The sequence below is a fragment of the Sorex fumeus genome, unplaced genomic scaffold (genome assembly GCF_029834395.1).
Source record: "Sorex fumeus unplaced genomic scaffold, SorFum_2.1 ptg000081l, whole genome shotgun sequence".
NCBI classification, from domain to species: Eukaryota; Metazoa; Chordata; class Mammalia; order Eulipotyphla; family Soricidae; genus Sorex; species Sorex fumeus.
In genome coordinates, this window is record NW_026606138.1 from 14,453,784 (window position 1) to 14,475,991 (window position 22,208).

The window sequence follows — 22,208 nt, forward strand, 5'->3', positions numbered from 1 at the left end:
TCTGTTCTCAGACACTCGGGTTTTTTCCAGATTTTGGCTATTGTAAACAGTGCTGCAATGAACATATAAGTGCAGATGTCATTTCTACTATACTTTTTTGCATCTCTGGGATATATTCCTAGAAGTGGTATTGCTAGATCAAATGGGAGTTCAATTTCTAATTTTTTGAGAAGCGTCCATATTGTTTTCCAAAAGGGTTGAACCAGTCGGCATTCTCACCAGCAGTGAAGGAACATCCCCTTCTCCCCACATGCACGCCAACACTGGTTGCTTTTGTTGTTTTGGATGTCACCAGCCATTTTATTTTATTTTATTTTTTCTTTTCTTTTTGGGTCACTCCCGGCAATGCACCGGGGTTCCTGATGGCTCTGCACTCAGGACTCACTCCTGGCAGTGCTTGGGGGACCATATGGGATGCTGGGAATTGAACCCAGGTCAGCCACGTGCAAGGCAAACGCCCTACCTGCTGTGCTATTGCTCCAGCCCCCGCCATTTTAAATCTCAGTTTCCCGCTCTTTAACAAAGAGGGTCCATGGAGCCAGAGCAATAGTGTTGGGGAAGGCACTTGCCTTGTACGTGGCCAACTAGATTCTGTCCCTGGTACCTCGTAAGATCCCTTGAGCCCTACGGGGGTGGTTCCTGAGTTCAGAGATAGGAGTAAGCCCGGAGCACACCAGGCATGTCCCCAAGGCAGAACTAATAAACCTAAAGGCTTCTAGAACCAGGCGTCCTTCAGTGGATCTCCCCATCTGTTCCCCCGGCCAGGCACCTGCCTCGAGTCACCTGCACACAGGAAAGGGAGTATTGTTGGAGCCTCAGAAGTAGGGGTGTGTGGAGGGCAGCTTCAGCGCACCCTCCCCCATTTCTTAGGCTCAAACTCCCCCCACAACCCTTCATTGCCTTTCACTTGCGCTATAGAGGCAGGACACTGGAGCCATAGTGTAGCAGGGAGGCACTTGCCTTGCTTATGGCCGACCTGGGTGTGATCCCTGGCATCCCATATGATCCCACAAGCATCGCCAGGAGGGATCCCTGAGCACAGAGCCAGGAGGAAACATTGAGCATCGCCAGGTGTGACCAAAAAAAAAAAAAAAATCAAAGTCAACAGCTCTCTTGCCCCGTATAGGTAGAAACCAGCACTGTAAATCCCTCAAATGTAGGAATTCTACAGTGTCTGTGGTTAAATTTCCCTGACTCTGACAGAGCCATCTTCTAGACGCCAAGCAGGTTCACTAGGATAGCAGGAAATGGGCAGATCAAGACCATGGTTCATGCTATCTGGCAAATCCTCTCCAATTTTTTACCTTGGGTGTGTGTTTGTGGGGTGGGGTCGGGAGGGGGTGTGACTATATCCCTTTTTTGAATTGTGGTTAAGGCACTTGCCTTATGTATGTCTGACAGTTTCGATCCTTGGCACCCCATCTGGTGCTCCAAGTCCTGCCAGGAGTAATCCTTGAGCACAGAGCCAGGAGTAAGCCCTGAGCACTGCCAAGTGTCCCATCCCCCCCACACACACACAAATAAAATGAAAAAAATGCTATTGTCAAGTATAATATAATTGCATATCATAGTAAAACATTTATAAAAGTAATATTGAACCTGAGAGACCAACCCTGAGTCTGAGGAGTCTGAATTTTACTCTTCCAATATATTTTCTTGCATCTCAACTTAGTGTGTTGGGCGTTGGAAGAATGGGGCTGCAGAACTCTCCAGTCGTGCATGGGCTCCATTTTCTCTCTGTTTTCTTTGTAGGGTGAAGCATCAAGTGGAGTACCTGGGTCTGAAGGAGAATATTCGAGTTAGAAGAGCTGGCTATGCCTACCGACGCATCTTCCAGAAATTCCTACAGAGGTAATGAACCGGAGACGCAGCATTCTTTTTTTGTTTTAAACAGATATTTTTTTTTTTGAGATTTCATTTACATACCGTACAGTCCCCTGGCTCCGAATCTATTTATAGCATGGCAGCTGTCACCACAATTAACTGGGGGACATTTTCATCGGTCCCCAAGGAAATACTCCTTCCCCTCATCCCCTCCCTCGGCGACTCACTGCCTCGCAGACCTGCTGTTGCAGGCGCTGAGTCTGAGTGAACTGTTGCAGGCGCCGAGTCTCAGTGTGGCAGCCTCGGGTCTGGCTCTTCCATGCAGGGGCTCTGCCTTGCAACCCTCCTCCAGGCCGTTCCATGCTGTGTCCCCCGTCCCCCCCACTGGAGCCAGCGTTCTGGTGCTGTTGGGGTGAACACGTGCTTTCGTTTCTCTTGAGTGCAGACCTAAGAATAGAATTGCTGGGTCGTGTGTTGGGGCTTTTTGATGAACTGCCAAATCGTTTCCTGAGTGTCCAACCCACCTTCCATTTCCCTTGGCAATGTTGGAGGCTCCAGTTTATCTGCATCCTTGCCAGCATGTGTTATTTTCTGGGGTGTTTTGTTTGTTGTTTGTTTGTTTGTTTTTACTTCTAGCCATCCTCGTAGCTAGGAAGCGGTTTGAGTTTGTATTTCCCAGAGAGAAGTGGTCTTGAGCATCTTTCCGTGGGTTTATTGGCCATTAGAGAAATGTCTGTTTGGCCCCTTTTCCAGTTTTAAACTGGGTTGTTTTTCCTTTCGTTATTAAGTTAGAATTCTTTCTCCGTCATTGGCTTTAGAATGAATTAGTATTTGCAGGCGTTTGTTCTGTTTAGTGCAACACATACATTTAGAAATTCATGATCGTGTTGATGCTGGTTGAACTTACGAATTTTCTAGGTTTACTTTGGCAGGGAAGGGGCACACCCAGCACTGCTCGGGGTCCCTTTGTAAAAAAGCATCACCTGCTTTTCATTTCTCTCGTGATTCTAAGTTACAGAGTTTCACTGTATTTTCTACAGCCGTTTTAAGGAAGCCACGTTTAGCATTTTCATCAGAAATGAATTGTGTCTTCCTAAGTGTATTTTGCAGGAGCAGAATGCCAGGTGTTCGTTGATGATGTTGTTTTCATTCAGATTTCTTGTGGCAAGTAGGTGATGAGCTAGAGCTGCGTTCCTGCCACTGAGAGGTTGTTCCTCCTGTATTGATTATTTTTCCGGGGGGGGGGGGGGGTCTTGCTTTATGGACAGTGAAGGCAGCCGGCTCCCAGGGATCCTCAGTGGGTGCATCTTGAGAGTCTTCACAAACGGGAGCCCATTAGACTAGAAACAAAATTCAGCTCTAGACTAAAGTGGTCACTCCCTGGGGCCAGAGCAGTAGCACAGGAGGTGGGATGCTTGCCTTGCATGCAGACCACCCGGGTTAGATCCCTTACGTTCCATATGGTCCCTGAGCACCTCCAGGAGTGATTGCTGAGTGCAGAGCCAGGAGTAAGCCCTGAGCATTTCTGGGTGTAGCCCAAAAACAAAAACAGAATTTAAAGGGGGGAGGGGGGTGTGGGGGCCACTCCGCCTCTGTTATAAACTGGCCTTTATGGACAGTGAATTTAGGAAGCAGAGAAAATCCCAGAGAGCATCTCACTTCTTCGCAGGGCCAGCGTCTGCTCTGCTGCTGGTCTGCCGATGCCTGTTGGGGCAGCGTTGCCTGTCTCGCCTGGGGCAGGCTCTCTGGGTGACGGGGCCGCATAAGTGTGGTGGGCTGGGCCTCTGCCAGCAGCCCGCATCCCGCGCTGTGAGCAGACGGAGCCTCCCAGATATCGCCTCTTGTCCCCAGAGGCCAGCTGAGACCCAGAAATTAGGTAATCATCAGAGTTTTTCAAAATGATTCTTCTTTGAAATTGCCCTCTTTTTATTATTTGTTTTGGTTTGGCTTTTTGGTTTGGGGCCACACCTGGCAGTGTTCAGGGCTGACTCCTGCCTCTGCACTCAGAGATCACTCCTGGCAGATGCAGGAGACCAGGTGGGGTGCTGGGGATTGAATCCAGGTCAGCCGCATCCAAGACAAGTATCATGCCCACCGCGCTATCTCTCCCGCCCCCAAATTGCTTTCTTTAATGTAGAGAAGAAATGTAATACAGAAAATGAAAAATGAAAAGGTTTTTTTCCATCTTCCTATAGTTTAATAAGCCTTGCTTTCAACAAAATCAAAACACTATTTATTCACTTCTTATTTTTCTTTTATACTTAAGACGCTCAGATCCTGTCTAATGGTCTCCTAATAGCATTGCACTTGCAGACAACTAGAGATCCTTTGGGGACAGGAAGGGGCTTCCTGAGCAGTGCTCAGTGCTCCTGGTGACACTCCTGGAGATGCCCAGAAGGCGTGGGCAGAGTTAGAACCACCTCCTCCACGCCTCCCTGCAGGAACCTTCCACTCCAACCACGCTCCAGATCGCCAGGGTGACACCGGGGACCGTGCAGTGTCAGGCTCACGCTCAGGTCCCACACATGCGGAGTGCGTGGCCCTGGCTCCTGGGCCACCTCCAGCCAGGAGACACGGATTTGTATTTTGTGACTGTGATACTTGTTCAGTTTTGGTGGTGGCGGTTTGTTTCTTAGGGCTTTATTTCTTTGGAAAAGCCAGGTGAGAGATCATCTTTCTGCATAGAGGCTATAGCTCGACCTTAAGGGCACTTAAGGGTGTTGGGGAGATAGTTCAGTGGGGGAGACCCTCACCACCCCAGTACCATGGAAGGAAGGGAAAGAGGGAGGGAGGGAGCCCTTTTCAAGGAAGGAAGGAAACCTATGCAAGCAATTTCCTTACTGTATATCTAAATCAAGTGAGAAATAGAGCATTAATAGGAGGAACTTGAGAGTTGAGCTATGTGTTTGCAGTTGCACAATTGAAAATAGAAAGACCTTGGGGCTGGAGCAATAGCACAGCTGGTAGAGTGTTTGCCTTGCAAGCGGTCGACCTGGGTTTGATTCCCAGCATCCCATATGGTCCCCTGAGCATCCCTTATGGTCCCCTGAGCACCGCCAGGGGTGATTCCTGAGTGTAGAGCCAGGAGTAACTCCTGTGCATCGCCAGGTGTGACCCAAAAAGCCAAAAAAAAAAAAAAACCTTTGTTTTTCGGGGACTAGGATGCAGCAGGTAGAGCACTTGCATGAGAGTAGTAGGGACAACATGGGCAAAGGCTTTGAGGAGGGTGAGACTGAAGGGGAGGCTGGACAGAGGGGGGCAGCGGGGACACATGAGAGGACAGTGATGGCTGGAAAGGTCACGGTGGACAAGAGCTGAGTGCTGAAGGGAGGGAAGGGATGTGCATGACGACCTTTCAGGATTGCAGGCCATAATTGGGGGAGGGGGGGAGGCGGGGGGGAGAGAAAGAGGGAGGGAGGGAGGGAGGGAGAGAGACAGGTGCGTGCCATAGGGGTGGGAGGGGAGGGAAACTAGGGACATTGGTGGTGGGAAATTACACTGGTGAAGGGATAGTGTTGGGACACTGTATGACTGAAACCCAATCATGGACAACTGTAACTATCTCACAGTCTTTTATAAAAATAAAAGCCTCTCTTAATTTTTTTTAAAAAATGCCCCTAGGGAGCAGAGCGATAGCACAGCGGGTAGGGTGTTTGCCTTGCACGCAGCTGACCCGGGTTCGATCCCTGGCATCCCATATGGTCCCCCAAGCACTGCCAGGAGTAATTCTTGAGTGCAGAGCCAGGAGTAACCCCTGAGCATTGCTGGGTGTGACCCAAAAAGCAAAACAAACAAATGCCTCTAGATGAACAAAATTTTAAAAAATAATAATAATAAAATAAAAGAGGAGTTTGGAGCCAGGGGGTTAGCACAGGACTTAAGGCCTTGCCGTGCAGAAGGCTGACCTGGGTTGGATCGCCCGCTCTGCCTGTTGTCCCTGAGCACAGAGCCAGGAGTCAGCCCCCAAACAAGCAGATGAGGAAGCTGCCACACCCCGTCCCCAAACATGCTCCAGTGTTGCGTGAGAAGACAGATTGGGCACAGCACTGGCCCCGCTGCCCAGAGCCCCTCAGAACTCTGCAGAGAGCCGATGCGGTGACCGTGTGGGTGCCCTGGACTGCAGGCCCCAAGGCTCTGGGGTCTGTCCTCAGGGCAGTCCTGCTGGGCTCCACACGGAAGCCAGGCCTCCGCCGGGCATCAGTGCCAGTGCTCTAAGGGCCAGAGCTGGCCAGCAGCAAGGTCCTCACACCCATGGCTGTCAATGGCCGGGCCCTGTCTGAACGTTACCCCATCCCTGATGGTCCTCCTAGGTACGCCATTCTGACAAAAGCCACCTGGCCCTCATGGCGAGGGGACGAGAAGCAAGGTGTCCTGCACCTGCTGCAGTCTGTCAACATGGACAGCGACCAGTTCCAGCTGGGCCGTAGCAAAGTGTTCATCAAGGCGCCCGAGTCGGTGAGTGCCCGCAGCCCCTGCCAGCCTGTCCTGCCCTCCTGAGTGCCTCCTGCCCACACACCTCTGGGCATTGCCCAGAACCCACCCTCCAACCCCCAGTAGAGGAGAGGTCACGTCCAGCCAACCGTGCTTTGTATTCAGGAGCTCCGAGCCTGGTCCCCAGCCTTTCCTGGTCTCCCCAGCCCTGCTGGGGTGCACATCCTCCCCACCCACCCTCAAAGCAACCATGCCTGGTCTCCTCAGCCAGAGCTCAGGGTGGAGCACAGAGTCTGGGGTCCTGCTCAACCGGGACCCTCCCATGGGATTTGTTAAGCCCAGTGACGCCTCCTCAGGAGGTGGGAGAGCATCTCTGAATCATTCCATACATGTCTGCTGAATCTGAGATCATGAACACAAGCCTGTGATGGGAAAATGTTGCTCTTTGAACTTCCGACCAGTGAATATTTGTATCTAGAGATCAGGGCCAGAGCCATAGTACAGAGCAGGTAGGGCACTTGCCATAAACACAGCAGACCCCAATTCAATCCCTGGCACCCCAAGGGGCCCCCCAGCACCACCAGGAGTGATCCCTGAGCACAGAGCCAGGAGTAACCCCCAGCATCACTGGGTATGGCCCAACCCCCACACCATTAAAAACCAGAAATCTAGAGACTTCTCCTCCTACCTCTTCTCCCCGTCCATGTCCTCGAAAGTTTGTTCCCAGTACCCTGAGTGCCAGGTGGTGCCAGGGACCGAGAGAGGGCCTCCTGCATGCAAAGCCTGGGCACAGCATGTATGTGGCACCAGCCTATGGCGCTCCCTCCAGCCCAGGAGCCGACTGTTGTAAGTGGGAGAAACCGCTGGACTGTCTTCAGGCAGCAGCAGTGTTTCTTGAGGTTCCCATAGCAATCCCAAGACCCCTCTTCAGTGCTTGTAGCATACCCAGCAAGCAGTCCCAGGAGCTCGCAATGCGTAGCAACAGCAGCAGGCAAACCCTTCCTCCCTGAACCAGCCTCACAGTGGCCGGGCTCCCCCTCAGGGAGGCGGCCCGAGGCTGGGGGGTGATGCTGGGCCTGGCGGCACGGTCTGGGGCCCAGCGACGGCTCATCAGTAAGCCATGCGTGTCGAGAGACACTGTGTAGGGAACGTTGGTGGTAGCAGTTTCCACACTGAGTTATTTGTGGATTCCCAGCAGTTTCATTTCCAAATATAAGATGAAAATGTTGTGTCATTCCCCCATTAGGCAGCCTACAGAACAGTGCCCGAGCTTTGGGAAGCGGAGGGCGTGACTTCCGGCACTGCGCAGAGCTGCTCTGCTCTGCCCTGCCTTCACTCCAACCTGCTACGTTTTCCTCTGAATTGAAAGAGCTCCCATAATTTGTGATTTTTTTTTTCTGATTCTGTTGAACTTGAGGGTTTTATTTCCCAAATCAAGGTAGGGGGAGGAAGTAGAAGAAGCGTCTTTTCCTTACCTTCCTTCCAATTGTCTTAGTGCTGTGCATTGCCACGTTCTTCCCCACATGCAGGCAACACACAGCAGAAACACACACATACACAAACATACATACAACACACACACACAACATACACAAACATGCATACAACGTAAATACATGCGTACAAGTGAAACAAAACGTGCACATATGCAAGCATGCACGCACAATGCCAAAACACACATGCACACATGCATATGATATACACACAAACACAGAGACACATACCAAAACATATACATAACACATATCACAGATACACAAACACACATACTCCCACATGCTCACATACACACATGCAGACACATGTACAGGGAGACACACACACACACACACACACCTTCTTTTATGCTCTTCTTCATTCTCATTCATCCAACCATATGCTACAAATATTTCTACAAAAATTTGATTTCAAAAATCCACATTACTTTTCCCTTTTACTTTCACAGTAAATGTGCTGGAGCAGTAGCGCAGCGGATAGGGCATTTACCTTGCACACGGCCGACCCAGGTTCGATTCCTCCATTCCTCTCGGAGAGCCCAGCAAGCTACCAAGAGTATCCCACCCACACGGCAGAGCCTGGCAAGCTACATGTAGCATATTTGATATGCCAAAAACAGTAACAGCAAGTCTCGCAATGGAGACGTTATTGGTGCCCACTCGAGCAAATCGATGAACAACGGGAGGACTGTGCTACAGTGCTACAGTAAATGTGCTGAATATACAAAATACCCCATTTTCATTTGCCTGAGAAACCCACATTAGACATGAAGCACTGGCGGATTTGGTTTTATTTGTTGCATGTGTCTGCGACTTTCTCCCTTCCTTCCTTTCTAGAACCTCACTAATTTCTAAATCCCGTGGCTTCTTTGGAAAGAACTTAAAACCCAACTAATCTCTCCACTAATCTATAGGAAGTTAGGAATTAGCTGCCTATTCATCCTTTCTGAGTCACGAGTGTATTTTCTATGGCAATCCCAAAATAGTTCTGTAGAAAAAAGAAGAAATACAAGAGTTCTTCAGAACACAAGATAAGAAGTACTCAAGAAAGAATCAGCGAATATTCTGGAAACAGACAGCCACGAGGCTCAGGTTTCGGGCAGTGCCTGATGGTCTGGCCACAGTCCCTGGACTCTCCGTTAGCTCCTGGGGCTGCGTGTGGCACTGGCTGCAGCGCCGAGTGGGGCTGTCTTGGTATTTGGCATTTGCAGCGTTCAGCTTTCTTTTTTGTTTCTCTGGGGCAGTGAGAAGAACTGGAAGGGCAGGAAGGGAAAGATGTGACTTCCGACCTGGATTATCAGAAACAGCTGCCTCAAGTCATATTTAGCTCTTGATTTCTGGATTTTTTTTTTTTTTTTGCTCTGATTAGTCATCATCTTGACTTTGGTCTTTAACTGGCACCTTTTCTTTAATTTTTCCTGGAGAATTGTGACAGCTACTCCCTAAGTGAAGGAGAAAGTTCTCCTCCATTTGATGCATTGACCAGAGAGGCAGAATCACAGAGCAGACTGTCAAGGGCAGGCGTGGGGCTGCATCTCAGAGGCTGCACTTGACTGTTTTGTTGTTGTTGATTTGGGTGCTCAGGGCACAGTCCTGTCTCTGTGTTCAGGGTCACTCCAGGGGCCTGGGGGACTGAATGCAGCTGCCCGGCAAGCGCCTGTCCCCGTTCTCCTGCCTCTCCGGCGTCACCCAGTCTTGGTTTCCGTGCCTCGTCGATCCTCATAGGTGACACACGTGTGCCTTGAGCACCTGTGGGACTCAGGGAAGTGCTGGGTGTACTGCAGTGTCGGACTGCACCTGGCTCTCCAAGCATCACGCATGGGCGCAGTGGTCAGTATCAGTCATGTGAGTGGCCGCTGTCCGACAGGACCCCAGAGCAAAGCGGCCCTCGGGGTCCCTGCAGTGGCGGCGAGCGTCTGCCTTGGCCCAGGCCAGGAAGTCCTGTGTGGAGGCTGAGGCAGCATCAAGCGCAGCCTCCGTCCCCTCAGCCCCTCTCCAGACGGCCTCTCTGAGGAGACCCACGGCGGGAGAGAAGCTCTGGAGTCCTTGTCTGATTCTCACAGACACCGCAGGCCAGGCAGGGCAGGCATCATCTTTGCGGCCCAGCCAAATGCCCTGGATGCAGCCAGCACTGTTACCAGCGAAACTACCCTGAGAGAGAAACTACCCTCCACAACCTGGAGACCCTCATGATCCTGTTTGTACTTTTTTGTTTTGTTTATTTTTGGCTACACCTGGCAATGCTCAGAGGTGATTCCTGGCTCTGTACTCAGGGAACCCTGTGTGTTAGCAAGGATCAAACCTGGGTCATTCAAAGTGCAAGGCAAACACCCTACCTGATTCAGTGAAAAAAAATCCGGGATGGTACTTTCCATGTATGTCTTTAAATGCCCCTCAAATAACCCCCACAAGTATGGTGCAGCCCTTTGAGCTGGCTCAAGATCTGTCTTCTCTTCTACCCACCCCACTCCCCAGCTATTTCTTCTAGAAGAAATGAGAGAGAGGAAGTATGATGGGTATGCACGAGTGATACAGAAATCCTGGAGGAAGTTTGTGGCCCGGAAGAAATATGTCCAAATGAGAGAAGAAGGTACTTTGGTTCTTTTGTCCCAATTTCTCTACTCTGTCAGTGATAGTTCCTCTCGCTTTGCCTGTAAGGCTGTGTGTTCCTCCTGCTTCCTGTCGAGTGTCACTGTGGATTTCCACATTAAGTGCCTTCCTCCTGGCTCTGGGGACCTGTTCTCTCTCACACCTCTCCCTTGGGGCTCCCACAGCCTCAGACCTCCTGCTGAACAAGAAGGAGAGGCGGAGAAACAGCATTAACAGGAACTTCATCGGGGACTACATCGGGATGGAGGAGCACCCAGAGCTTCAGCAGTTCGTGGGCAAGAGGGAGAAGATCGACTTCGCAGACACAGTGACCAAGTACGACCGGAGGTTCAAGGTACCTGCTGGTCACCCTGGGGGGCAACGGGCTCATTCACTTTCCCCAAAAACTAGTACATGAATTTTTTTTTCCAAGACCAAAAGAGAACATGTTTATTTGGGGGGGGGGGGGGGGAAGCAAGAAACACAATTTGGAGGGATAGTCCAGCAGGTAGGGTGCTTATCTTACACCCGGCAGACCTCTCGGCATCCCATATCACTTAATCCATATCACTTAGCCCTGAGCACGGCTAAGTGTGATCCCCAAACAAAACAAGAATTTAGAAACTATATATAAAGCAAGAGTCAAGACAGCTGCCTCCCCAGGGCAGCCCTCTGAGATGCTGTCTTCTTCAGAGCTCTCTGTGTGTTTAGAGCTTTCCAGAATGGGATGTGGGCTGTATTTAGTATTATAGTCTGGTTGTTTTGCAGATGTGTTTTCTTTTTTCCCGAAGTTTTTCTCTTTCCCAGGGAAAGCCAGGGAAATAGCTCAAGTGATCAGTCGCATGTCTATGTGCAAGGCCCTGATTTCCATGCTTTCTGGGTGTGACCCCTGTTTAAAGATTTACACCATACGGAGAGATGGTACAGGGGTAAGGTGCTTGCCTTGTATATAGCTAACCCAACTCAATTCCCAGCACCACATAGGGTCCTCAGAGCAGTACCAGGTGTGTCCTGAAGAGAGAGAAAGAAAAAATAATAAAGATTAAAAATAAATGAATAGAAGCTAGAGAAATAGTACATGTTAGGGTGTTTACCTTGCACATGGCCAACCTGGGTTTGTACCCCATATGGTCCCCCAAGCTCATAGGAGTTATTCCTGAATGCAGAACGGGGAGGAGTCTCTGCATAGCTGGATGTGGCCCCAAAACTAAATTTAAGTATAATATATGTATGTACATATATATACATACATATATTATGTACACATATGCACACCAGAGAGAAATTTCCACATTAATCCATGTAACTGTCACTGTCCTCCCGTTGTTCAGCGATTTGCTCGAGCGGGCCCAGTAACATCTCCATTGTGACAATTGTTACTAAAATGTTTGGCATATCGAATACATCACGGGTAGCTTGCCAGGCTTTTGCTGTGCGGGCGAGATACTCTCGGTAGCTTGCCTGGCTCTCTGAGAGGGGCGGATGAATTAAACTCGGGTCTGCCATGTTGGCCATTTGCAAAGCAAACACCCTACCCCGCTGTGCTAGAGAAATAGTATAGTGGTAGGGTGCTAACCTTGCACATGGCCAACCTGGGCTCCAGCCCATCCATGTAGCACTATAAATTATTTTGTTTCACTACAAAATATTCCATTTAACAGGAGTTTATATCTTTAACCAGTTTCTCATCATTTCTTCATGAGGTTTGCCCCTTTTTCCTGCTAAGATTTTTTTTTTTTACTAATGTAGGAGTACTGCTATTTGTTCAGTCATTGATTAAGCTGATTAAATTGGGCATGAACTCCGCTCCTGCTAAGATATAAAAAAAGGAAAGAAAATGCAGTGTGCATCATTTTGTGCATATCTCTATATATTTGTCTGCTAGTGCTTTCAGAATAAATCGATAGACATAAAATCATTTGGTCCAAAGTTCAGAGTAACACACAGTTTTGCAAACATGTATATCCAGTTTACTGAATATCCCAGGGGCAAGGTCCATGGCCCCATAGGGTGAAGTGACCCAAGACAGGACAGTGTTGAGGCCCTTGCCTAGCATGTGACTGTACACACATCCCCACCTCGTTGTATCCCCAACACCACATAGGACCCCCAAGCCTCTAGGAGTGATTCCTTAAGTTCCGAGCCAGGAGTCAGCCCTGAGCACCACCAGGAGCCCTCCCCCACCCCCACCCCCACCCCCCAAAAAAGTGTTCTCTGAAGCCACAGGAGTTCATGAACCCGTATGAACTTTGGGTGGCAGAGGCGGTTCATTTTTTTTTATCTTTCCGCACGGCAGAGCCTGGCAAGCTCCCCGTGACGTATTCGATATGCCAAACACAGTAACAACAAAGTCTCCAATGGAGACGTTACTGGGCCTGCTCGAGCAAATCGATGATCAACGGGAGGGCCTTTACCTTTACCTTTTATCTTTCAGTCAGGAAAAAAAAATCAATGAGATAAATTCCAGCTTTTTGTCTTTTGGTGTTTGAGGGTTTTGGGGTGGTTTTTTTTTTTCTTTTTGGTTTTTGGGCCACTCCTGGCAGTGCTTAGGGGTTACTTCTAGCTCTGCACTCAGAAATCATTTTGGTGATGCTGGGGGACCATATGGGATGCCAGGGATCGAGCCTGGGTCGGCCACATTCAAGGTAAGTTCCCTCCCTGCTGACCCATCACTCCAGCCCCTCGCCACTGGCCTCTGACCATGGTGGCAGCTGGGGGCGCTGGGTCTCCCAGTGAGGTGGTGGCAGTACCCGGGCTTGAGGGTCATCTTGAACACAAAAGCTCGTCCATTTCCAAATGCCGAAGTCTCAGGGATTCTCAAGAACATGCCTGCAGACTCATGAGCCCCGACCCACCTCCCCACTGAGAAACCACTGTAGCCCACCTGGGCCACAGTGGGGTGGCCACCCCATGTCAGTGGACTTGCTCGCCAAGGCACTGTGTGGGCAGTTGTCGCTTTTCCTGGTGGGGGGAGAGTAGGTCCCAGAGGTACCCAGGGACTGTCCAGCTCTGTGCCCAGGAGCGAGAGCCCAGGAATCTGGTGCGGGAGGGAAGAGCCGGGCTGGCTGGGGTCTGGGTGTGTCCCCCTACATCACCCCGCCCTCTCTTCCAGGGCGTAAAGCGAGACTTGCTCCTCACCCCAAAGTGCCTGTACCTCATCGGGCGGGAGAAGGTGAAACAGGGTCCTGACAAGGGCCTGGTGAAGGAGGTGCTCAAGCGGCGGATCGAGCTGGAGCGGCTCCTGTCCGTGTCCCTCAGGTGAGCCCAGCCACTCCCCTCCACTGCCTGGGGACAGCGGCTGGCCGGCCCTTGTGTCCTGAAAGACAGGAATGAGATGCCAAGATAAAGGGTCACACAAATCACCTGTCCTGCCCCGTCTGGGGCAGTATCGCTCCCTCCGGAGAGGGCGTCCCGTCCCTCGTCCCCCGCCAGTGACCCTTGGTCCATTCGGGTGGCCTCTGGTTCCCCCGGGAAGGATTCCTCAGACTCCCTGGAGCCTCCCTGCCCCTGGTCCTGTCCCGATGCCCACTGGGCCCTGCGCCCCCTCGTCCCAGCACTCAGGCAGGGCTTCACTCAGCTACCCACACCGTGTGGGGTCCGTCCTCCATCCTGGCTCGCCAAGTTCAGGTGATGAAAGAGAAGAAAAGGCCCCTGAGCCCTGGGCTTCCTCCTGCACCATCCCCGGATACTTCTGAAGGTGCCAGCAGACTTCGTTCTGGGGCCAGTGTGCAGCTGAGCTGTTGTGTGGGGTTCAAGCATTCACCCCTGCGGGCTGGAAATCCCCGGCGCCGGGGCGGTCACCAGAGCAGACTTGAGGGTGACCCTTGAGGACCGTGCCGCGTCAGCCCCTGTCTCCCCACCAGAGAAACCAGCTCGAGCTTGCTTGCCTGGGAGGTGGGAGGTGCTGGCGCCCTGTTACTCCCACCGGGGCATGTCCCCGGTCTGGGGGTGTATGGGGGGCGGGGGGCGGTCACACTCACATCACCCTCTTTTCTTTCTCCCAGTCTCCATGGTTGCGCCTCCCCCTGGTCTAAACAGCTGTTTGGCTGTTGCCCTCTTTTTTTTGGTTTGTTTGGTTTGGGTTTTGGGGGTTTGTTTGGCTTTTTTTTTTTTTTCCTTATTTTTGTTTGTTTGGGGGCCACACCTGGAAATGCTCAGGTCTTACTCCTGACTCAGGAATCACTCCTGGCAGTGCTCAGGAATGACCATATGGAAAGCCAGGGCTCGAACCCTGGTCAGCCACATGCCAGGCAGGAGCACTCCCTGCTGGGCCCCCTCTCTGGCCCTGTTGCTGCCTGTAGGTCAGTAACCTCCTGGTGACCTCCCCTTGTTTGAAACCATCACTAATACTCGGATGCTTTCCAGCAGAGGCTGGTGTGGGGCTCTCGGGGCCTTCACTTGCCTGCTCGCCCTGTCACTGGTCCTCTTGCTGTGTGTCTCCCTGAGGGGGAGGATGTGGGGGCAGTGGTGGCAGCCCCCGTGTATGAGCGTCCAGCCTCGGCGGCTTTGTGGCCCCCTTTCCCCAGACCTCTGCCCTCGGAGGCACCCACTGCCCTGCTCTGCATGGGCACCCAACCTGCGTCTGGCCCCTGGGCCTCAGGGACCCAGAACTTTCCAAGCGACCCGAATTCACTCCCCCCTCCCCCCCCATGTTCATTTGTGGCCTTCAGAGGGGCATGAGGATGTCACGAGCTCCAGGCATCCCTCTCTCTACATGCCAGAACAGCCCAGGCTTTGGGGAGTGACTCGGGCGCTCCCAGTGCTCAGGGTGGGTCGGAGCAGGCACCTGGGGCAGGTGAGGCCGGGAGAGGTGGCAGCTTCACCCTGGGCAAGCACACGTGGGAGGCAGCTGCCGCCCTGACTCTGCTGCTCCCATTCTGGCTGTGGTTTATTTTCTTCTGTCTTAGTTTTTGGGGGTCCAGGTGCAGCTCCCAGCTGTCTTAGCGTTCTGGGGGCCACACAGTTTCAGGGACCAAACTCGGGACTCTCTCCTGGAAAGCTTGTGTTCAAGGCCTGCCCAGCCAGCTCTCCAGCCGACTTTTTCTTTTCATTTACCTCTCTATTCCTAGGTAACTAAAGGGCCATGCAACTCATAATCAGGGGAGGAAAATAATATACGTGTGTATATAAAGGCAGGGCTGACTGTGAAAAGTGCCTTTTCAGCTTTAAAGAACGTGAAATGAACGTTTCTTTAGAACTTTCCTCCTGGTTTTGTAACTAACACTTCTGTGAAAAAGATGCTGTTTGAGAGAGTAAAGCAGAATTTTTTAGTGTTGTCAGCAGTACAGCAGTAAGCCACAACGATGAGGGAATAAAAAAACAGGTCCAGGGCCAAACCAGGGACTAGTCGAAGATCTCTCAGCCAACGGGGCCGGGCAGACATCTGTAAGAAATTGCAGCCTGAGCATTTGATTAGATGGGGGAAGTCCAAAGATAAGTCTGGCTTTGTAGCATAAATCAGTGTCAGGGCTTTGGCTTTGTTTTCCTCGGAGCGTGGGCCAAGGGGAGGGGCGCGCAGGCTGCGGCCGGGCCGAGGATAGATTTCACTGGGTCACCAACGGGAAGGGCTTTGCAATGTGATGGTTGAAGTCAAAGTGTCCAAACACGTCACTCTGCGTTTCCAGACTCGTGCTGACAATTGGCCTTGAAGTGTTGGCCGGCGTGCTCTGTTTCTCTACGGTAATGAAACTCCTAATGAATATGAGCACGTTGAGTTATTTGGGATTAGTTGTGCTGAGCTCCTTTAGTGCTGTTGAATAATCAGTGTCCAGCCTCAAGTCCAGCCAGGCAGAGAGGCATGGCCAGGCGCGTCAGAGGAGACGTGGAATCAGGTCACCGGACCTGGTGGTTTTATTCCTCACCCGCACCTGGGAGTGATGTTTCTTGTTTTACTCTTTCTCTGGGTCCAGCCTCTTACTACAGCTTCTTCCTATAGCTCTTCCCTGCATGGATCACTGACTCTGCTCCAGAGAGTGAGAGAGAGAGAAAGTGTGTGTGTGTGTGTGTGTGTGTGTGTGTGTGTGTGTGTGTGTTTGGTTTGGGGCCACACCTGACAGTGCTCAGGGCTTCCTGGCTCTGTTCAGGATCACTCCTGATGGTGCTGAGGGGTGAGCTTCCAAGGGACCCTACACGGCACCAGGGATTCCAACTGGGGCCAGTGGAATGCAAAACAAATCTTTAGGCCCCACCCCACCCCCCAACCCACCCTGGTATCCCTGCAGCCCCTCTGGTAAATCTACAGAGCTGTTTTGAGAAGCTCAAATGTTGCATCTTTCGGAGGGAAATGGAAGCGATAATGACCACTTCCAGCCCAGGAGCTAGAGGGTGCTGGTAGCTTTGTGGCCACACTGTGATCCTTTGGGAAACATCCCAGATGCTGGGGATGGGGCTGGGACTGGTAGCCCCCTGGTGTTGGAGTTGTGGGTGCCTCTCTCTCATTCTGCAGCCTGGCTGCTTTGTTTTTAAATAATAGCGGCAAGTCACCTCGCAGGGAACGTCATTGTTAGGGCAATGAATGGTTTTCACCCTGTGACCCTGCAAACCATGGTGACCCCAAGCACTTGTTGAATGCCACCAGTTTAGAGGCTGTCTTAGCTGTTTGGGGGTGGTGCCAGAGGTCATTGTAAACAGGGGCCCCTGCTCTGTACCCCACAGCTAGGGAGTACAAGCTCCCAATTCGGGCCAGAGAATTAGTATAGTGCCGGAGCTTACCTGGCACGCGGCTGACCCCAGTTTGATCCCCGGAACCCCATCTGGTCCCCTCCGAGCCTGCCAGGAGTCAGGCCTAAGCACCACCAAGTGTACCCCCACCCCACGGAAAGCATGAAGAAAGGAAAGGAAGGAGGGAAGAAGGAAGGGAAAGGGAAGGAAGGAAAAGGGGAAGGAGACAAGGAGGGGACCCACAGGCAACTGGTGGTGTAATTTGCATACGCAAAACCCTCTGACTTCAAACCCCAGCACCATTTAAAAAGAAACCCGAAACAAAACAAGGACTAAGTGAATGGAAAGTGAGATTTTGCTGTTTTCCACTCTCTTTGCAGTACCATGCAGGACGACCTTTTTATTCTCCATGAGCAAGAGTATGACAGTTTGCTTGAATCTGTCTTCAAAACGGAATTTTTAAGCCTCTTAGCAAAACGTTACGAGGAAAAAACCCAGAAGCAACTACCTCTGAAGTTTAGCAATACGTAAGTAGGGTCTGGGCGCCCCTTCTGTGCAGAAGCAGAGCTGGACCTCTCCCGGGCAGCCCCACGCAGCATCCTCCTGCAGACCCCCATGGGCCCCAGGGACCCATGTGCCACGAGGTTTCTACGGGGTCACACTGGCATTCCCGCAGAAGCTGACTCCACAGGGGGCTCCCCTGGAGAGCAGTCACACTGGGACCCGGGGAGGGACCAGGCATCAGCGTCCAGGCTCACCCGCAGGCACTGGGCACTCGCCCTGCTGCTGGCGTTTGGGCCACGCTGTCTCAGGGCCTGCAGCCAGCCACGTCCCCCCCAGCGCACTCACTGGCGAAGGCTGAGGCTTCCCAAAGCGGCGGCCGGAGAGCAGAGAGGACGTTTGCTGCGGCCCGAGCTCTGGCAGGAGCGTTCCCAGGACTCAGCTCTGAGCACAGCTGAGTGTCACCCCAGAGCTAATCTGTAGCACTGTCCTCTTGTTGTTCATCGATTTGCTCGAGTGGACCCAGTAACGTCTCCATTGTGAGACTTGTTGTTACCCCAGAACGAAAGCCAAACAAAAATGCATTTTCCGTCTATAAGATGGGGTGGGGGCCTCCCCGCACAACTCCATGTGGGGGCCCTGCCCTCAGAGTGCTGGCCGGCTGTGGACAGGCACCCCTGGCTGGGACAGCTCGGCACAGCCTTCCCCCGAGCAGCCTGGCCTCTGTGCTGGGGCCATTGTCTGTGCCTGGGACTCTCCTAAGCGGTGGTCGCCAAGGCAAAGGATGGCTAGCCTGGACCCCAGCAGCATGAGTTAGGGTCGACGTCTTACACTGGAAGAAAAGAGGAGTTAGCACAGCAGCGTCTGGGTGCCAAAGCCGTAGTCCAGCGGGGGGGGGGGGGGGGGGGGGGGGTTGCCTCACACATGGCCAACCCTATGGGATGCGGGTTCAGTTCCCCGCATCCCATAGGGCCAAAAAACATCAGCACGTGTCATCGTTGCGCACAGGCATCCAGGCAGCGCGGAGAGGACTGGGTGTGAGGGAGACCCTTGGCGTTCTCGCTTCTGTCTGGACTCAGGAGCCGGAATTTGTCTTTCTTCCTGAGGGAGATTGGGGGTGGGGCAGAAGCCCTGTGCTGACCTTGCTCCTACCTGCCCTTGTGCAGCAGCAGAGAGAAGAAGGCCCTGCAACCAGGCGCCTGTGTGGCCCTTCGACTTGTCCCTCCCCCAGCCGGCCAGGCCCCTGAGTCTCTCTGCACATACCACCCGCCGCAGGGCTTCTCGGCCACTCTCCTGCCTCGCCCTGTGACGGGTCCGCTCCTTCATGCCCACTTCATGCCCACAAATCTGCTTGTTGCAGGCTTGAGCTCAAGTTGAAAAAGGAGAGTTGGGGTCCCTGGAGCGCGGGGGGCTCCCGGCAGGTGCAGTTCCACCAAGGCTTCGGAGACCTGGCCGCCCTCAAGCCCAGTAACAAGGTGCTGCAGGTCAGCATCGGACCCGGGCTGCCCAAGAACTCCCGTAAGTGCCCGCCCTCGTCTCCCCCTGCCCCACGCCACCTGCTCTCTCCCTCAGTGGGTCCCGGTCCCAGTCTGCAGGCTTGAAGCCAGGGGTGGGCTGGGCTCTTCCCCAGGAGTATTCCCGGCACTGGGGGCAATGCAGCGGGCAGGCTCGCCCCGCCCGCAGGGGTCAGTGCTGCCCTAAAAACAAATCAGGGGGCCAGAGTCATAGTACAGAGGGCAAGGGCCTTGCATGGCATGCATGCAGCCGACCAGGGTTTGATCCCTGGCATCCCCTACGGGCCCCTGAACAACATCAGGAGTAATTCCTGAGTGCAGAGCCAGGAGTAATCCCTGAGCATTACCCACTGTGACATAAAAAGCCAAACAAGTAATAATAATGATAAAATTTTTCAAAATTCTGGAGCCCAAGAAATAGGGGAACGCAAGCAGCTACCGAGTTGGACTTCTGGCCCCACATACAGCTAGCTCCTCCCCATGTCCAGACTCAGGCTGCTGGCAGTGCTCACTCCACAGTGCTCTAGCTTCCTCAGACATCAGGTGACCCAGGTGCTGATTATGTTTCGTCTGATCTGTTTGTGTCAGGTCCTACCAGAAGGAACACAGCTCAGAGCAGAGGTTATTCCAGCGGGACGCAGAACGCGACCTACCCCATGAGAGCCGCTCCCCCGCCCCCAGGTAAGATGCACCTGGTCCCGTCAGCAGCCACTGATCCTGCTGTGTGGAGGGGTGGGCAGCCACTGGTCCCTAATAGCAGCCACTGATTCCAAGGGACAGCAGCTATATATATAGCGGCCATTGATCCCTACCTACTAGCAGCCAGGGCCGTAACTTGCAAACTACGTAGGCTGAGCACCCACTAGCAGATCACTGCATATGTGGTGGCTGCCATGTGCCACTGCACGGCCACAGTCGGCTGATCAGCCGTCTGGCTGCCCGTGGCCAGCCCCACCGTGACAGGAATGCAGGTGAGTAGACGGGTCAGACTGGGTTCCAGTCCCGGCACTCAGCAGTATTGCTCCTTTCGGAAGGACACCCGCCCCCGTGACTGAGAGAGAAGGAGGGTCCTTGTCCATGCCCGCCTGGATGGGACAGCTTTTTAAGATGCAGAATGCTGCTTTTGTGAAAGTAGGAATTTTCCAGGTGAAACCTCCCCACCATCAGAATAGTTTGCAGATAGTGAGCAGCTTAGCTAGGGTGGAGACATTTTATTTCTAGTCAGATCAGATCTAGGAAAATTACTCCAAAACATAAAGTTGAATCTGAGAGAAATACAAAATTAATAGCAAAAAAAGAACTAAGTCTCGGACTGGAGCAATAGCACAGCAGATAGGGCGTTTGCCTTGCACGTGGTTCGATTCCCAGCATCCCATATAGTCCCCTGAGAACTGCCAGGAGTAATTCCTGAGTGCAGAGCCAGGCCAGGAGTAACTTCTGTGCATCACCAGGTGTGACCCAAAAAGCAAAAAAAAAAAAAAAGAACTAACTCTGGGATAGAGCAGTGGTACAGCCAGTAGGGTACTTGCCTTTCACGCGGTAGGCCTGGGTTAAAAGATTCAGGACCTGGAACCCCACATGGTCCCCTGAGCACTGCCAGGAGTGATCACTGAGCACCACCAAATATAGCCCCAAAACAATAAGAAAAAAATGTTTCCTTCTTATGCTTCATGTTTCTCATTTTTTATAATTAGAATATAGACCAATAAGATTTATACTTAGAATTATTTTAGACCAGTTTGCCTTTGTGTGTGTGTGTGTGTGTGTGTGTGTGTGTGTGTGTGTGTGTTTATATTTCTTTGAGGGCCCATGGTTTAGATTTTTGCCTGTAGTTATTTGTTCAAGCCAGAGTAGTTCTCAGAAACTGGAATACAGACTCCAGCACCAGCTGGCATTTCTGTGATTTTCATGGGTCTGGCCCCAAAGCAAAAAAAAAAAAAAAAAAATTGTTCAACCTTGACAGAATACTTTTTTTTTTTTTTTTTTTTTTTATAATTTATTTATTTATTGAATCACTGTGGGAAAAGTTACAGAGCTTTCGGGTTTAGGTCTCAGTCATGTAGATACCAAACACATTTCCCTTTACCAATACTCATTTTTAACCCCGAACCCCAATAGACCCCCACCTCCCACCCCTCCCAATTCTTATGAGGCAGATGAGTTCTAGTTAATACTCTATCTACTTTGACTAGATAGATTATTTCGATAGAAGATGCACAATTATTGTTTAGAGTTTACGACCCCCCCCCCAATCAGACATGCTGAAACAGTGTTGTGAAATGATTTGCTTTCTACAACTTGGTTTAAGAATAAAATGATGTCGCGCGGCCGCAATAGTGGCCGCGCGGTTTTGAATTTCTGCTATTTTACTTATTGACCCTGGAAGAATTTCTATTAAAAGTTAGCTAGTTAAGAGATTGATTTCTGTGCCCTGGAGTCGTGGCCGTGCCGGAGAGCCGCTCGTGGGGGGCAGCTGGCGACCTCGGTGGGGCGTGGGGGACGGCCCACAAAGCCCCCCTTCCCATGAGGTCCCCGCCGCTTCCCCGAGCCCGGCTCAAACCCGCTTTCCACAAGGCTCCCGTGCGGCCGCCATCTTTCTTTCCAGAGAGGAGCGGGCGGGCCGGTCATCGCCCTTCCCCCTCTGGGCAGGCTTGGTGGCGCGGATCAACACAAGTCCATTTGCTTTTCTGCTCCAAGCGGCTGGTTCTCTGTGCTAAGTCCTTGTGCCTCCGGGGCCGTGGCCGTGCCGGAGAGCCGCTCATGGGGGGCAGCTGGCGACCTCGGTGGGGCGTGGGGGACGGCCCACAAAGCCCCCCTTCCCATGAGGTCCCCGCCGCTTCCCCGAGCCCGGCTCAAACCCGCTTTCCACAAGGCTCCCGTGCGGCCGCCATCTTTCTTTCCAGAGAGGAGCGGGCGGGCCGGTCATCGCCCTTCCCCCTCTGGGCAGGCTTGGTGGCGCGGATCAACACAAGTCCATTTGCTTTTCTGCTCCAAGCGGCTGCAGAATACTTTTTCATCGTACTCAAAATTCAGTTCAAAACCTCTTCCCACAGGCCAGAGAGATGTAGTACAGTGGGGAGAGTTGTTTGCCTTGTACACAGACAACCCTGGGTTTGAGCCTCAGTATTCCACATGGTTCTCCCACCCCGTCAGGAGTGATTTCTGAGTGCAGAGCCAGAAGTACCTCCTGAGC

General features: G+C 52.2%; 1 protein-coding gene and 1 long non-coding RNA gene across 2 annotated transcripts in view; one reads left to right on the plus strand and one right to left on the minus strand.

Annotated features, from left to right (window-relative positions):
- The window catches only part of MYO1E (myosin IE), a 190,971-nt gene that overhangs the window by 151,843 nt on the left and 16,920 nt on the right, over positions 1–22,208 (plus strand). Inside the window, exons 18-25 of the mRNA XM_056130676.1 lie at positions 1,753–1,851; positions 6,135–6,279; positions 10,227–10,341; positions 10,526–10,695; positions 13,453–13,598; positions 17,381–17,527; positions 18,862–19,019; positions 19,604–19,696. Coding sequence (XP_055986651.1) covers positions 1,753–1,851; positions 6,135–6,279; positions 10,227–10,341; positions 10,526–10,695; positions 13,453–13,598; positions 17,381–17,527; positions 18,862–19,019; positions 19,604–19,696 — 1,073 coding nt within the window. The remainder of the gene's footprint in view (positions 1–1,752; positions 1,852–6,134; positions 6,280–10,226; positions 10,342–10,525; positions 10,696–13,452; positions 13,599–17,380; positions 17,528–18,861; positions 19,020–19,603; positions 19,697–22,208) is intronic.
- On the minus strand, positions 1,539–2,197 carry LOC130038872 (uncharacterized). The gene is made up of 2 exons (XR_008794805.1): positions 2,064–2,197; positions 1,539–1,780 (listed from the first exon to the last, which is right to left on the minus strand). It is a non-coding gene; the product is annotated as an uncharacterized LOC130038872 (long non-coding RNA).